This window comes from Taudactylus pleione, unplaced genomic scaffold (assembly GCF_031769625.1).
Source record: "Taudactylus pleione unplaced genomic scaffold, aTauple2 ptg000017l, whole genome shotgun sequence".
Classification (NCBI taxonomy): domain Eukaryota; kingdom Metazoa; phylum Chordata; class Amphibia; order Anura; family Myobatrachidae; genus Taudactylus; species Taudactylus pleione.
This window is the reverse complement of record NW_028284419.1, coordinates 608,933-627,094: the sequence shown is the minus strand read 5'-3', so window position 1 is coordinate 627,094 and position 18,162 is coordinate 608,933. Positions and strand designations below refer to the sequence as shown.

Below are 18,162 nucleotides of genomic sequence, written 5' to 3'. Positions count from 1 at the left end.
TTTATGGGTCACAATCTTGTTCTAATTTAGAGATTGCTGCTCTAGCTTACACACCTGATGCACCTTGTATTTGCATGTTTCCCACAGCTTCTTTGCACATTTTAAGCAACATTAAGGTTATTAAAGCCCCTCAATATCACATGACCATGGTGCATATCAATATGGGAAAATGGGAAGTCTTCTAGATGGTGGTCAAAGTGATTGTAATGTTTGTGTATTGTATGCTGTGCTTCTGTGGTTGTGAAGACAAAGGAAAGAAATTCCACAAATTAAGGAAAACCATCATTTATTTTAAAATACAAATTGGAAGTGCTGTACTAGCAGACGTTTCACTGAAAAAGTATAATTTAGACAAAAACAGGAAATACCAGAAAAAAAAACTGCCCCTACTTGGAGGTTGTCATTGGTAGCCATATGTATTATGTGCAGTTACAAAACTAAATATATCGGTGTATTATACAGAGGTCTGACCCATCATGTAATGGGTTTCAGGTAAAAGGGGTATTTTGTATAATCATTCATGCAGTGACTAATTAAGTAGTTTCACATATTTAAATAAAAGTTAAGCTGACCATCTCATGGCAAAGTCTTCATATTATGGCCAGTCAAATGTTAAACATGAATTCAATATGAATTTCAAAAGGATGATTCCAAGGAGTAAATATACTAAGAATCGAGTTTGTCCCAAGTTTGGTTGCGTACAAACACTCTGCGCTTTGCCGGGACTCTGAAGAGTTTTGTCAAATAAAATTCTCAAATTTACTTAGTATCGAGTTTGGCTGAAACAAGTTTTTGATGGTGAATGAGAATGAGTTTTCTCTGACGACTTCCCTGTGTCTGACCGCAGCCAAATACACCCGAACATGCAGCCTGCACATATCAGTGAGATACGTGTAGGCTGCATGTGTGGATTTTGTGTAAAATAAATGTCCCCCCCAAAAGCATAACTAGCCCTGAGCTTCTGAGCCAGTCCTGGTTCTAAAAATATGGGGAACAAAATTTGTAGGGCTCTTCGCTGCACCCCTGGTCGTTGAGTATAGGGTTAATAGTGTTAATAATGGATCTATACAGCAGCGGCTCCTGCCCTCTTACCTAATGGGGGTTGCTGCTGCTTCTGGTCCCGGTGCCTTCACAATGAATGTCAGGCAGCGGGACTTGCGTATGCGCATGAGCGGCGGTAGTGCCGCACATGCGCATAACACTAGACCAGCTTCTCGGGGCTGCATTGGTAGCAGCCCCAAGAAGCCCTGTAGGGCTGCCCGAAAGGCAGAGTAGCAGCTTCCACTGGAAGCCACTCTGCTTATGGCAGCCCGGACTCCCTCTGGGGCTGCCTGTCCTGTGCGTGACTGGCAGGTGGCGCTTCCTATAGGAAGCCACCTCCAGTCACAGTGTAGCCAGTACAGTCACGGACTGCACTGGCTCACTGAAGTGGAGGATTTTACTAGGGCGACTGCAGCCTCGCAGCCCCTAGGTAAAATCTGCCACTGGATCTATACTATTGTTTTTTTTTATAGTGGGGCTACAGGTGAAAGCGTGCCTGCCCTTTGGCACTTGTGTAACTACAAGTGCTAGCAGGCGGCCGGCACCCGTACCCCCACTGTAAATAGTAAAAAACAGACATTACACACATACACTGTAGAAAGTTTATTATACACTAAACACATACATATTATACTCCCCTTCTACCTGGTGATCCTTCCATTGTCCAGTAGAAATCCAAGGATGTTGCTAAAAAAAAAATATTCACCTACCTCCGGGCGCAGCTCAGTCCTTTTTTCCAGTAGAGTCCCAGCACGACAAAACAAAAAAACTAATAACGCGACCCACGGACATTGAAGAGATGTATGTGTTTTCACATAGAACTCTTTACCGGGAAATTATAGAGACCTCGTGGGTTACATCAGTTGGGCCACCAGCCAATCAGAGATCGCTCTAGAGTAAGCGGCCACTGATTGGCTGTGAGCCACATGTAAGCTTACTTACTCTAGAGCGCCTCTGATTGGCTGGCGGCCCAACAACTGATGTAACCCATGAGGTCTCCATCATTTGCCGGTAAACAGTTCTATGTGGAAACACATAAATCTCTTCAATGTCCGTGGGTCGCATAATTCGTTTTTCTTCTTTTGTCGAGCCGGGACGCTATTGAAGAAGAGGACCAACCTGCACCAGGAGGTAGGTGAGTATTTTTTTTTTTTAGGGATAACCTTGGATTTCTACTGGACAAGAGGACCGATCACCAGGGAGAAGGTGAGTATGTATGTATGTATGTATGTATGTGTTTAGTGTTTAATAAACTTGTACTTTCTACGATGTGTGTGTACTGTCTTTTTTTTTTTACTATTTTTGTTACAGTGGGGGTACGGGTGCTGGCCAACTGCTGGTATTTGTATTTCCACAAGTGCCAAAGGGCAGTCATGCTGACACCTGTAGTGTCACTGTAAAAAACAACAGTATAGATCTATTATTAACACTATTACCTCTGCACCCACCAGCCAGGGGTGCAGGGAAGAGCCTTCTGCCTAGGCCTGGGTGCTCAGGAGAGGGGGGCCCTTTGATTGGGGGTCACCACCTCCCCTGGGATCTCTGGCCTGGGCTGACTAGTTAGGGGTGTTAATGCTTTCGGCAGTTGTGACCCAGTGAAAGGGTCCCCTGGCTGTGGCATTACACTCTGGCTAGTTTGAGCCCGGTGCTGGTTATTTATAAATACGGGGACCCCACACTATTTGTTCCCCCTATTTTTAAAACCAGGACCAGCTCACAGAGCCCAATGTTGGTTCTTAAAATACGGGGGACCACTACACATTTTGCCCCTCATATTTTTAGAACCAGGACTGGCTCAGAAGCCTGGGCTGGTTATGCTTTTGGGGGGGAACCCCACATCATTTTTGTTTTTACATTTAACTCTTTTTTGGCTATTTACAGGCAGAAACATACATGGATCTCACTACTATCTCTGTGTATGTTTCTGCCGAACTCGCAGTTCACATGCAGGTGAATTGGTTTCCCGAATTTGGACACAAGTTTTACCGTTCTCGTGAATGTTATTAAACTCGATTATTGGTAAATTCCCAAATCCTATCTTTACTAGGGAAAAGGTTTATGAGTTTGGCCGATGGTGAAATGAAGCGTCTTTGCAATCTCTCCAGAGTTTTCCTGTCGCAAATGAGAATTCTCTCCTGAGTTTGATGTTAGTAAATTTACGAGTTGCAAAAATTGGCCAAACTCTCCAGACAATGCTAGCTTGACCAAACTTGAATCTTGGTAAAATGACCCCCTATTTGTAACTGGTTTTGGATATAGCTTTTAAAGGATTGCTATACAATAGCAGCATAATTAGATACATTGCTCAACCACAAGTATGTAATTGAATGCAAAGAAATATATTGAGAGGGGTGTATGGTGAGACTAAGTAAAAGACTTTGATTATGTGCATGCACCAAAGATATTATTCGTTATCACAGTGACTTCCTGTTCTGCATTTAAAACAGGGATGTTAGTTGTACACATTACTATGGCATATTTATATTATATTATGATTATTTAATTATGAATGCTTGCTTGCAGGCTCACCTGACTCTCATGATTTTGACAGTGGCTGCAACCATTGTTTCCTTTGTGCTGTCATTTGTAAAGGTGAAAGGATGGGCTAATGTAAGTACAACAATTGTTATGAGATTACTGTATTCAGAATAAGCATGTTAAACTGTCAGCGTTGTTATAAGCAAACGGATATGCTGTAACAGGTTTCAGTTTACGCATGTTAATAATTGCCGACATTAGGTTGTTAATACAAGAGCTCTCTGTTTACCTGCCCTTTCATCTGCCTTCTGATACAGGAACCAGAAATGATGAGGAAGCATAATACATAATACATATTTTAATGGCTAAACTCCTAATTAGAAAATATATATACTGCACAAAGTTTCGAGATTATGGGATATGCTTTAGTGTCAAATGTCTTCATTTTTATTCCATGCAGTTGATAATGAAAGGATTCATAAATACAGATTACTGACTATTCTGCTGCCCTCTTGTGGAAAAATAAATATATACATATATACATAACATTTCCAATGTGTAGAAGGGACAAAAAAAACTTTGGGTTGTCTTAAAATGGATCTCCACACATCTTTCTCTATTTGCTGTATGTGGGTGGCAGTATTGGTTAAAAAGAGATTGCCTAAAGAAGGACAACTCATTTAACACTTAAACTGGATACACACTGGAGCGATGTTGGGACGATATGCTTTTTCGTAAGGACATATCGCCTACATTGCTCAGAGTGTACGCCTGTTTGCGCACTCCCTCGATCGCTAGCGATGGTCACCAGGTTTTATTTGTGTTGCACATCAAACCTAACAATATCGCTAGCGGCCAGTGCATTGTTGATGTAACGGTGATCGTTACGTCGTTCATTACAGTCGTCTAGTGTGGACGCACAATCACAGTTGCTCCTGTGTTTACCCAGCTTTAGGGCTGCAGAGAAGTTGATAACATTTTTCAAACATCAATAAGTAGAAAAATAAATAACAAAGGGCTCTAGGGGCAGCAAAAGGCTCTATAATTGCTACTCTCTATTTAACAAAGGGTTAACACCGGAGAAATCAGAGATATATCTGGCCTTACCCTACACTGCACACTTTACCACTATCCCCATAGACTCAATGGAGACAGTGGCTCAAATCAATATGGCAATATGGCAAGTGTTGAAAAGCCTTTCATTTCACTGCTAGGCAGCGACATGGCATTATCTACACCCAGAAATAGGTGACCAGAGGCTTTGCTGGATCCCCTACAGGGTAAACAACTATGTGCAGACATTTGGGGTTATATTTTGTCTCTTGCGACAGCATTAGACTGATGACAGCGGAGATAAAGACATCACTGAAGATGAAGTAGGCATCTTTAATGCATGCTACTTTGCATTTTCATCTAACAGAGTAACAACACAGCAGATCTGTCAAGCACAGAATCATTGCCCAACCAAGTTTACAAACTTATTTTGCTGTCTTAGCCACAGAGAAATAAGGTGGCAATGAGCCGTACAAAGTTCTACGTTTTCTTGGTACCAGCTTGGGCTCCTAAAGAGGATACATGAATTTTCACACCAATGTAGAAAACAGTATGTAATTGGCTGTAATCAGTTCAGTGTGTGATGTTACCCCAGTACAATTATTTACTGACATGTACTAACACAAGTTCAATTGTACATAAAGACTGTAATACCACTCTCACATGGCAATACTGGGTCGCACCTGGGATTTTGTACACGGGTCCATCCAGGGTGCGACCCGGCAGAGACCCCTTTTAGACTGGCAGTCAGACCTGGCTTATTGCCGGGTCTATGACGTCACCACAGGCATGCGCCAAGCTGGCGCTTGGAGATGAGATAATCTCCAAGTGCCGGCTCTTCCTAGGTTGTGAACGGGACCCAGGTTGCATCGACCCGGGTTGCCGATCACACTGCACCGCGAGCCAGGTTGAACACGTGTTCAACCCTGCTCATTACCTGGGGTGAAATGCCGGGTCGCTCAACCCAGGTTATTTCAACTGGGCATTTTCACATTGCACAGTAACCCGGGTTATTGCTGGCAGTGTAAAAGGGGTATAAGGGACTGATACAGAGTTAAACATACATCAGTTTGCTGAGAATATTTTGTGCATTCTGGCACTGTGCAAGCTCCGAAACCAAGTGTGCCCAAGAAAGGAAGAGGGCTGTGATGTGGCGTTCTCTTGTAGCCAGGTTTAGAAGGAGTGTGTTGACGGAACTGCAGGCTATGTATAATTAGACATAAGCGTAAATACGCCTATTTTGAGGCGACTGGATGTATCAAGTATATGCTGGTCCCAATGCACACCGATGATGATAACAAGTAGCAGAGCAAGTATAAGGATGGGGCAGGTGTGTTCAACTCTACATTCAGGAAAATATACATCTTTATCTACATGTTCACAATGCAGGAGCAGATGAGCCCAATTTATATACTCTGCATAGGTCCTAAGTGCCCATACAGTGTCTGATACAGACTGAGGGCCTCATTTATCAACGAGTTTATCATAAACAACGAGTGATCAAATTTGTTGCGTATGATAAATGGTGCTCCAGCCAATCAGCTACAACTGTCCTATTTCAAACAGATGACAGTTAGGAGCTGATTGGCTGGAGCACCATTATCATATGCAATGAGTTATATCACTCGTTGCATATGATAAAACTCACTGATAAATGAGGCCCTAAATGAAGCAAATTGATACTGTAGATACGCAGTACTAAAATTACTGTTTATCAACAACTAATTAGGATCTCAAAGACATCAATTGGGGCTGGCAGAATATTTAGTTGCACAGTCTGGTTATGTGTGCGGACACTGACCAACTGCCCATATGAATGGCCACCTGGGACTGAAAATGTTCAACGTCCTAATAGAAGCAGAGAAGCTGGGACTAGTGCTGTGTGGGTGTGGTCAGGTCCATGTGGGTTTGTACATCACCTACACTATCAGCCCAAATGTCTCTAAATATGTAAAAGTATAAAAAACATTGCAACATTTTGTGGGGAAAATAACAATACAATTTGAATACTTATGATTTATGGCTGACAGTGTGGCCAGCTGGTGGCTGCTCATCGTCATGCTGACATGATGATGGGACTTTTTATGTGGAGGCCTCAGGCTGTAGCTCCATCTACCCCATTGTTCATCTGGCCCTGGCACTAATTGGGAAACACAGGAGCCAGCCACTTTGAATGGATGGATTTTTCCAGTTTGGCAACTTAAGTGTATGGCCAAATTAGAAATAAATCTAGCCATTTGGTGTTGGTGTTCAGGTCTTCCATATCTACCCATGTATGTGTACCTCATTGGTAGATGATCCTAAGAAAAGTTGCCATTTACACATATTTAAGTAGTTGGATGTATCCCAATTTGTGACACATTTGTGACAAATTTTGTCATGCTAACTTGCTACATTTCTATATTTAGCACATAAAAGACTGGTTAGACTATTTTAAATCACTAAGATAGATACATTGTGTACATAGTTTTAACTTTATAAAACCTTTGTAAATTTACCAACAAGTTTAAATAGTGGCTAATTTGGCCTGTCTTTCAGAGAGCCAGCACTCATGCTATCCTTGGGTGCATTATTATGGCCTTGGCTTTTTTGCAGCCCTTCATAGCTTTTTTTCGTCCTTCACCCCAGAGCAACAAGTAAGTCATTAGCTACTTTCACTTAGAAGCAATTATGTTCAAAGTCAAACAGGTGTTTGTGAGTAGGCAATGTCAGATGTGTGAACTTGTCATATAGATCCGGCTGTTGTGCAGCAAGAATGTAGGCCTGGCAAATATTTTCTGATTCTTTTTTACTATGAATCTTAATAATTTTTTATTTAGACATAATATCCATATAACTGTGGGCCGAATTAAGACTGGATTGTTCCCATTTAATTTACTGTAAACAGATGGGATGCATGTAGAATTGGGATCATGAAGAACTATTTGTGGTGTTGAAGGCCTGGATGGCACAGCAAAGGGGGCCTAGGGGAGCAAGAAATATAAAAGTCAAGGCCTGGGTGTAGAGTTGAATTTGGTACCTAACACTTCCTGTATCTTCTATCCTGTCAATAGGAGATTCATTTTTAATTGGATCCATGGCCTCAACGCCTTGGCGATGAAAGTTTTGGCAGGTCAGTGTCCCATTGTGATTACAACATTGCTTTTCTGTATCCTAATGTTAATGAACTAATAAGAAGGAGTTATCTGTGGTCAAGCATTTGGAAAAGATTAACAAAATTGTGTTCAAAAGGGGTAAGGAACAAGATGTAAGGAGAAGGGGGGGGGACGGAAAATATTGGTTATTAACTAACATTTATAATTAATTATGATTATTTTCTAACATTCCTTAACCAAATTTTCCCTCCAAAAGCCAGTCCATAGACCCACATTGAAAAAAGGCCATTTCTTTGCCCTTTTTTTAATTTGATTTTAGAGGGGCTGATTACCCCGTGTGAGGGAGCAGCATTAAGCTATTGATATGCAGGTAGGCTTTGGCTCCTGAATTTAATTCCCCATAGGCCCACATTGTCTATAGACCCCCATTGTAAAATCAATTCCTTTTCCTAGGTGGTAATAGTCACCAATGGGAATATATCCTCAGCAGTAACACCCCCTCACCCCCTTAATAGTAATAGGCCCTACCCCCAGTGACAATGGGCCCCCACTGTATTGGTACTCCTCTCTGAATGTGTCACTTTATATGCAGGTGTATATATTTTATATATTCCCTCCCACCCTGCCAAATATACTTTTTGTAGGGCATAACCCACTCCTCCTATCCCCTTCCTGTGCTAAAAGATGCCCCCTGTTACCTTCTGCCCCATCTTCCCACCTTATTGCAGAACACAGCAGAGCATGGAACAAGGGGGACTGATCATCAGTAGAAGGGGACTATGTTCCCCCTCCTCGCACCTTTGGTTTATGGAGCATGCGCCCCAGAGTGCAATTTGCATGACATTCTAGGGTGCTATTTTAGGAGTGACATCACTCCCCGCAGAACAGATTTTACTCAATAACAGACAGGGGACAGAGTGGGAAGGCACAGCCGCATGGGATGTGATTGTGTCAGCTAAAGCCCAGCTGGCTGCAGTCGCATCGCATGTGACCATGCCAGGTGAGTGGTTAAAGGTATAAAATGTGTACTAAACATGGCGACCAATCAGACATTTGGGAGGTGATTCAGGGCGGGCACAAAGCATTAGCAGCTACAACTTTTGTTGCAGCCACTACCATGAAATTATGCTAATGCTGCAGCTGATGGGCTGTCTAGTGAGACGCCTACTGGCTGCAGCTGTAATCCACCATGGTGCGCACATAGGCCATACCATCAGACTTCTGAACAACTCTATAGTTGCTCAGAATGTCCATTAGAATTTGGCACTGGTGTCACAGGAACTGTGTCTTCCAACTCAGCCACTGACAACAGCACGCCGGCGACACACCCGCCACTGCATGGATCTCAATACAGTTCCAATCTGTGTCCACTGGCGGTGACCATCGGGGGGTGCATGCACAGTGCGTCTTCAGGTGCTCGCACCCGATGTTTTACTTGCGTCACTATTTCAATGCCAGAAAATATCTATATATGTCATTGGTGTTTATGTTGTAGAACAAGCTAATACCACTATTATTAATGACGTCTTGCAGTGGCTAATCTTTTCCTGGGGCTCCAGTTTGTAGACGACAGACTTGGCTGGATGGTTAAGGTGATGGGAGGCTTCATTGGCTGGGAAGCTCTTTCCATAATAGTCCTGGAGACGAATGCTAAGATAGCACGGAAAGGTATTAGTATGGCATGCAAACGACTGTTGACACACACAATTCCCTACCACTGCATTTTTAGTTGCATTTAATTTTAACTATACATAGGATTCACAGGGATACATAAATATTAACAAGGAATGAATAGATATTGTATACATTTATACAAACAAACTAGTCTGAAAACCTTCCCAAATGAAAGATAAAAATAAGTGAGTCCATGTCAGCCTGACACAATGTACAGTATATCACCTGAAAATCAGCATTTTATAATAAGTCTTCTTTCCCCTTTCTTCAGAAATGAAGAAATCAGCAGATACAGGAAGCGCAAAGGTAATAATTTATTAATTCCATTGTCATAGTATATATAATTTCTGCTCTAACATTTTTCTTGTAATCTGTAAATCTTATAGAATTGACATATTTCACCAAGGGCCCTATTTACTACAATCCGCATTTAAAATGCAGATTGTAGTCTGATATTTCCGACTGAGTTTGCATTGCGAATTTAGGAAATATCACAGGAATTTCTTAAAAATCCCTTGCAGGGACAGAGCTTGCGATAAAGCTCACTGCGAATCCCCTCTGCAGCCTTATCATTGTATGTTTAGGAAAAAATACAGTGACAAGGTGCCGCGCATGCACCGACCGACCGCTGCTACACCCCCACGTCATCGCCCCCCGGTGATGTCCTCCCTCCGGGACTCCGGTCAGCTGGTCTCCCATGCTGCACTGTGACACGGTCAGCTGTTCTATGCAGCAGTTGACCAGGGTCACAGTGCAAACTGGAGCCATGGAGGGAGGATATCACTGGAACACTGATCTCCATGGAATCAGATAAGTGTTAGGTTTATTCTTGTAGTGATCAGCTTATGGTCTGTTTAGACCACACAGCTGATCACTGGGACTTGGCTCCCGGCTCTGCTCTGCCTGTTAGACCGGAGCAGGAATCTGTTAAGTGGGGGAGACCCTGGATAACGTCATCTCCAGGTGGTGTTATTATCACAGGGCTTCCCCCAGTATTTTTTCACATTTTATTTTCAGTAAATCTCAGGCAGATCGCATTTCCCATTACAATTATGGGAAATGCGATCTGCTTACTAAAAATATGTGATAATTAGGGCTTGGAGTAGAATTTTATGACTTCTACTCCAGTTGCCCTTTAGTAAATTTAGGTGAAACTAAAATAATGTGAAAAGGGTGTGAAAATACCCTTTTTCACTTTATGTTAGTAAAAATAATATTAATAAATAGAGCCCAAGGTGCTGCGCATGTGCCGATCGGCTGCTGCTACTCCTGACCCCGCGATTACAATCCCCTCGTAACCACCCCCTTTCCCGCGACCCCCCTCCCCCCCCTAATTTCACTTTCCTCCGGTCATCGCTGCTCCGGTAATGTCCTCCCTCCAGGGCTCCGGTCAGCTGGTCTCCCATCCTGCACTGTGACCCGGTCAGCTGTTCTGTGCAGCAGCTGACCAGGGTCACAGTGCAGGAGCCGGGAGACCAGCTGACCGGAGCCCCGGAGGGAGGATATCACGGGAGCACCAATCTCCCTGGAATCAGGTGTTAGGTTTTTTTCTTGCAGTGATCAGCTTGTGGTCAGTTTAGACCACACAGCTGATCACTGGATTCCGGCTCTGGCTCTGCTCTGCTTGTTAGAGCAGAGCAGGAGTCGAGGAACCAGGAGAAAGCTCTAATAACGCCATCTCCAGGTGGCGTTATTATCACAGGGCTTCCCCTGGTATTTTTTCACATTTTATGTTCAGTAAATCCAGGCAGATCGCATTTCCTATTACAATAATGGGAAATGCGATCTGCTTGCTAAAAATATGTGATAATTACGGCTTGGAGTAGAATTTTACGAATTCTACTCCAATTGCCCTTTACATTACATTAGTATCACATAAATTTACTAAACAAGGTGTGAAAACACCCTTTTCACTTTATTTTAGTAAAAATAATGTTAATAAATAGGCCCCTTTGTATGAACAGTATGATATGTCTTTTTACTTTTTCTTTAGAGTCTATAGATTACATTAAATTTCAAATCAGCATTTTGCATTATTATTAGGGGTGTGCACCGGCCACTTTTCGTGTTTTGTGTTTTGGTTTTGGATCTGGATCTTTCTTCGTGTTTTGGATCTGGATTGGTTTTGCCAAAACCACCCTTTCGTGTTTTGGGTTCTGGGTTTTGTGTTTTGGATCTGTATTTTTTTGAAAAAAAGCATAAAAACAGCTAAAATCACAGAATTTGTAGGTTTTTCTGCTCCTATGCTATTATTAACCTCAATAACCTTAATTTCCACTCATTTCCAGTCTATTCTGAATACCTCACACCTCACAATAGTGTTTTTATGTCCAAAAGGTTGCACCGAGGTAGCTGGATGACTATGCTAAGCGACACGAGTGGGCGGCACAAACACGTGACCCATCTAGGCGTGAAACTGCAGTGGCAGACAGGATGGCATTGAAAAACTAGGCCCCAAACTGTACATAATGCAAAGAAAAAAAAGAGGTGCAAGATGGAATTGTCCTTGGGCCCTCCCACCCACCCTTATGTTGTATAAACAGGACATGCACACTTTAACAAACCAATCATTTCAGCGCCAGGGTCTGCCACACAACTGTGGCTGAAATGATTGGTTCGTTTGGGCCCCCACAAAACAAGCTGGCAATTAATCTGTCCCTGCACAAACTGGCTCTACGAAGGCAAGAAGTCGTCCTCATCCTCCTCATCCACAGATTCCTCACCCTCTTCAGTGTTATGTACATCCTCATCCTCACAGAGTATTAATTCGTCCCTGCTGGAACCACAGGTCCCTCTGTACGTTCTGGAGGCTGGTCTCCCTGGAAGAGTTGATCATTCATTTTATGAACATCATCTTCTCCACATTTTGTGGAAGCAACCTCCTACGCCTTTCGCTAACAAGGTTCCCGGCTGCACTAAACACTCTTTCGGAGTACACACTGGAGGGGGGGCAACTCAGGTAAAATAGAGCCAGTTTGTACAGGGACCTCCAAATTGCTTCTTTTTCCTGCCAGTACAGGTACGGACTGTCTGACATGCCTACTTGGATGCTGTCACCGATGTAATCCTTTAACAGACAGACGCACGCTTGTCGGTGCTGCTTTGAGGATTCAAGTGCGGCTACAGCCCACACAATTCACAAAGACAGAAAAAAAAAAAGAATATTTTTATTGTTTGTGGAGCACACTTTGAGGGTTACACCACCCTCTAACAGACAGACGCACGCTTGTCGCTGCTGCTTTGAGGATGCAAGTGCGGCTACAGCCCACACAATTCACAAAGACAGAAAAAAGAAGAAGAATATTTTTATTCTTTGTGTAGCACACTTTGAGGGTGTCACCACCCTTTAACAGACAGACGCACGCTTGTCGCTGCTGCTTTAAGGATGCAGGTGCAGCTACAGCCCACACATTTCACAAAGACCGAAAAAAAAAGAACAATATTTTAATTGTTTGTGTAGCACACTTTGAGGGTGTCACCACCCTTTAACAGACAGACGCACGCTTGTCGCTGCTGCTTTAAGGATGCAGGTGCGGCTACAGCCCACACAATTCACAAAGACAGAAAAAAGAAGAATATTTTTATTGTTTGTGTAGCACACTTTGAGGGTGTCACCACCCTTTAACAGACAGACGCACGCTTGTCGCTGCTGCTTTGAGGATGCAAGTGCGGCTACATCGCACACAAGTCACAAACACATAAAAAAAATAGTTTTTTATTTTTTGGAGCACTTCGTGAGTTACACCACCCTTTAACAGACAGACGCACGCTTGTCGCTGCTGATTTAAGGATGCAGGTGCGGCTACAGCCCACACAATTCACAAAGACAGAAAAAAGAAGAAGAATATTTTTATTGTTTGTGTAGCACACTTTGAGGGTGTCACCACCCTTTAACAGACAGACGCACGCTTGTCGCTGCTGCTTTGAGGATGCAAGTGTGGCTACATCGCACACAAGTCACAAACACATAAAAAAAAAATTTTTGATTTTTTGGAGCACTTTGAGAGTTACAACACCCTTTAACAGACAGACGCACGCTTGTCGCTGCTGCTTTGAGGATGCAAGTGCGGCTACAGCCCACACAATTCACAAAGACAGAAAAAAAAAGAACAATATTTTAATTGTTTGTGTAGCACACTTTGAGGGTGTCACCACCCTTTAACAGACAGACGCACGCTTGTCGCTGCTGCTTTAAGGATGCAGGTGCGGCTACAGCCCACACAATTCACAAAGACAGAAAAAAGAAGAAGAATATTTTTATTGTTTGTGTAGCACACTTTGAGGGTGTCACCACCCTTTAACAGACAGACGCACGCTTGTCGCTGCTGCTTTGAGGATGCAAGTGTGGCTACATCGCACACAAGTCACAAACACATTAAAAAAAATTTTTTGATTTTTTGGAGCACTTTGAGAGTTACAACACCCTTTAACAGACAGACGCACGCTTGTCGCTGCTGCTTTGAGGATGCAAGTGCGGCTACAGCCCACACAATTCACAAAGACAGAAAAAAAAAAGAACAATATTTTAATTGTTTGTGTAGCACACTTTGAGGGTGTCACCACACTTTAACAGACAGACGCACGCTTGTCGCTGCTGCTTTAAGGATGCAGGTGCGGCTACAGCCCACACATTTCACAAAGACAGAAAAAAAAAGAACAATATTTTAATTGTTTGTGTAGCACACTTTGAGGGTGTCACCACCCTTTAACAGACAGACGCACGCTTGTCGCTGCTGCTTTGAGGATGCAGGTGGAATCTAGACGGGATTTGGAACCGAGGACACACTACCTCCATCAATTGTCTAAATCCCACTGCACTAATGTCGGATACCGGACGCACGTCTAACACCAACATAGCAGTCAAGGCCTCAGTTATACGTTTTGCTTCAGGATGACTGCTGTCGTACTTCATCCTCATCGCTAGGGACTGTTGGAGGGTCAATTGTTTAGTAAAAGTAGTGATGTTCCTACTTCCTCTCTGGGATGATGAACAACTCCCAGCAGCAGCAACAGCACTAGTAGGAAGTGGTTCTTGATCTTTCCCTATTTTATTTTTATCAGAGAAAGTTTGGTCCTCCATTTATGTTATATTGATATATATACGTGCGGCTAAAGCGCACACAATCACAGAAAATATTTTTTTATTTTTGCTGGAGAGTAGTGCACTTTGTGGGTTACACCACCCTTTAAGAAATGAGCCAGCCGGCTCTTTACTTATGGGACACAGGCGCACGCTTGGCGCTGCTCCTTTGTTGATGCACGTGCAGCCACAGTGCACACAAGTCACAAACACAGAAAATATATATTTTTTTGGTTTGGAGTGTACTTTGGGGGTTACAGAACCCTTTAACGGTCAAGCCAGCTGGCCCTTTACTTATGACACAGGCGCACGCTTGGCACTACTTTGTTGATGCACGTGCGGCTACTGCGCACACAATTCACAAACACAGAAAATAAATTTTTTTTTGGTTTGGACTGGAGTGTACTTTGGGGGTTACAGCACCCTTTAACGGTCAAGCCAGCCGGCCCTTTACTTATGACACAGGCGCACGCTTGGCACTACTTTGTTGATGCACGTGCGGCTACTGCGCACACAATTCACAAACACAGAAAATAAATTTTTTTTTGGTTTGGACTGGAGTGTACTTTGGGGGTTACAGCACCCTTTAACGGTCAAGCCAGCCGGCCCTTTACTTATGACACAGGCGCACGCATGGCACTACTTTGTTGATGCACGTGCGGCTACTGCGCACACAATTCACAAACACAGAAAATAAATTTTTTTTTGGTTTGGACTGGAGTGTACTTTGGGGGTTACAGCACCCTTTAACAGTCAAGCCAGCCGGCCCTTTACTTATGACACAGGCGCACGCTTGGCACTACTTTGTTGATGCACGTGCGGCTACTGCGCACACAATTCACAAACACAGAAAATAAATTTTTTTTTGGTTTGGACTGGAGTGTACTTTGGGGTTTACAGCACCCTTTAACGGTCAAGCCAGCCGGCCCTTTACTTATGACACAGGCGCACGCTTGGCACTACTTTGTTGATGCACGTGCGGCTACTGCGCACACAATTCACAAACACAGAAAATAATTTTTTTTTTGGTTTGGACTGGAGTGTACTTTCGGGGGTTACAGCACCCTTAACGGTCAAGCCAGCCGGCCCTTTACTTATGACACAGGCGCACGCTTGGCACTACTTTGTTGATGCACGTGCGGCTACTGCGCACACAATTCACAAACACAGAAAATAATTTTTTTTTGGTTTGGACTGGAGTGTACTTTCGGGGGTTACAGCACCCTTTAACGGTCAAGCCAGCCGGCCCTTTACTTATGACACAGGCACACGCTTGGCACTACTTTGTTGATGCACGTGCGGCTACTGCACACACAATTCACAAACACAGAAAATATATTATTTTTTGGTTTGGACTGGAGTGTACTTTGGGGGTTACAGCACCCTTTAACGGTCAAGCCAGCCGGCCCTTTACTTATGACACAGGCGCACGCTTGGCACTACTTTGTTGATGCACGTGCGGCTACTGCGCACACAATTCACAAACACAGAAAATATATTATTTTTTTAGCACTTGGGGGGAGCACCCCTGATGGACAGAGCACCCCCTGGACAACACTACAGCACCTCTTTAGGACTGGGACACTGCACAGGACTTTGGAGTGGACACAGCCCCTATGGAGAACTGACTGCACAACACAGTCCAGCCAGCCCCTATGGACTTTGAAGTAGTGGACACAGCCCCTATTAACAACAGCAGCACAGCACAACACAGCCAGCCCCTATGGACTTTGAAGTAGTGGACAACAGCAGCACTACACTACACTACACAGCCCTAACTCCCACCCTCCCTCTTCACTGTCCACAGCCGAGTGAGAAAATGGCGCCGACGTGGGTACCTTATATAGGATCCAAAACCCGCGAGACTCGGAAGGCGGGAAGATGACGTTTTGCCTCGATTTCAGAATCCGAGTCAGGCGGGAAAAGTCGAGCCTGACTCGGATCGGACTCGGATCGGGGGGGCTCGGGGGGGTTCGGATTTCAGAAATCCGAACCCGCTCACCCCTAATTATTATTATAGTAAATGCAGAGAAATTAGCCTGAGAATTACTAATGATTTTATGGTTTACTTATTTTTTTTTATTTTATTGTAACTCTAAGTAATAACCCTCATACCTTTAACTAGCAGAAGCTTTAAAATCCTATGGATTTAACATGAACTGTATGCCATTTACAGCCCTAACCGGAAACTGGATAGAGCCTTCCTGTACCAGTTGGATGGGTGATCGGTAGCACTCACAGCACAGTGAGTGCGCCCTCCTGCACCTTATCTTGAACCCACTCTGCTTATAACATACATACCATCTGTCCAGCTTGGGGCCTTCCTCTGAGGATTAGGATTTTATTGCTGCATTTTGTACATGTCTCAGGAACCTTCATGTGCTACTATCAGTCAGTAAATGGCATTCTGCTGTCTTTCTTAGACTCTCCAGTTTTGGAAAAAGTGATCCCTACTGCACCTGTATCCTCAAATCAGTAGCATTATTAGGAGGGTGCGGTGCCAACAAGTATCACCATCCGAGGCGATGACACCAATATGCCAACTCCTCCTCAGTGACCGGGAACTGGGTGCTGCACTGTGATGTTATTGTGCAGCGTCCAGCTCCCGGTCACTGAGGAGAAGTCAGCAGTGCGGAGAAAGTCTCTGGGGGCAGCCCGGCTTCTCTGGGAGTGCTGGGCAGACCCCCAGAGTGATGAAAACAAAGGTGTGCCCCAACAAGGATGTGTGGCCTCGCAGGGCTCTATTTGGTGCACAGGGCGATACCGACCCCACTGACGCCACTGCCTCCAATTAAACTTCTACAGAAGCTGGAGACCACAGTTGTAATAGTTGCGGAGAGGTGGGTTTATTGTTTAGTTATGTTCCTCTTAAACTAAAAAATGTTTAATTATTTTGCAGGATGGATTTTAGATTAAAGTTTAAAATGCAAGAGATGTTTTGTGCATTTAATAACCTATAGTTTTGATTATTACAGGTAAAGTCTGAAGTTTACCTGCTCCTTATCTACCTGTGTGGGAATCTGGCATTCCTGATTGCACTGCTTGTGGGAATTGGGCAGTCATAGGAGAGATGAGTATGTGTGTATACCTAATGAAAGACCATCGGACGATGCACTATGAGTGTCTCAGACCGTGTGCCATGAAGGAGAGCAAAAGTTCAAACGTGTACAGTCTCTGGCTTTGGAGATATGTCACCTTTACTTTCATTTACACATCGGACTTTTTACAGTCTTCTAGTAATAAAACAATCTAAATTAATTTTAGTTTTTGGAGTTTAACAAATACACAAGCTGATTTTATAAGGCAATAATGACTTCAATTTTTTTAATAGAATATCCTTATATATAAGAGGAATACTACAGGGCAGTGTCTCACTGCTAGTCTTGTGGAAACACAGGGCCTGATTCAGAGCCGGACGCTCTGACAAGAGCGCTCGCTCTGAATCAGGGCCGCCCTACCTATTATTGGAGCGGCCTCCTGGCCGCTTGCATAGCTGTGGGTGACCACCCACAGCTTATGCGAGCGGCCAAAAAGATGGTCGCGATGGTCAAGACCATCGCGACCATCGGGCTTGCGACGAGACCCTGCGGTAGGGTCTCGCTGCCGCAAGCCCAGGAGTACTTTTGGCTCTATCAGAGCCAAAAGCACTCCCACTGACATCACTAGTGATGTCAGTGGGTCCGGACCCAGACGGTAGGCGTTCCCATGGGAACGCCTCCGTCTGGGCAGCAACGCCCCCGG

General features: G+C 43.9%; 1 protein-coding gene across 1 annotated transcript in view; it reads left to right on the top strand.

Annotated features, from left to right (window-relative positions):
• The window catches only part of LOC148540741 (ferric reductase 1-like), a 134,745-nt gene extending 117,259 nt beyond the window's left edge, over nt 1-17,486 (top strand). Inside the window, exons 13-18 of the mRNA XM_088481963.1 lie at nt 3,565-3,651; nt 7,111-7,208; nt 7,626-7,684; nt 9,201-9,335; nt 9,613-9,647; nt 17,397-17,486. Of these exons, the coding sequence (XP_088338089.1) occupies nt 3,565-3,651; nt 7,111-7,208; nt 7,626-7,684; nt 9,201-9,335; nt 9,613-9,647; nt 17,397-17,486 (504 nt within the window). The remainder of the gene's footprint in view (nt 1-3,564; nt 3,652-7,110; nt 7,209-7,625; nt 7,685-9,200; nt 9,336-9,612; nt 9,648-17,396) is intronic.
• The last annotated feature ends 676 nt before the right edge of the window (nt 17,487-18,162 follow it).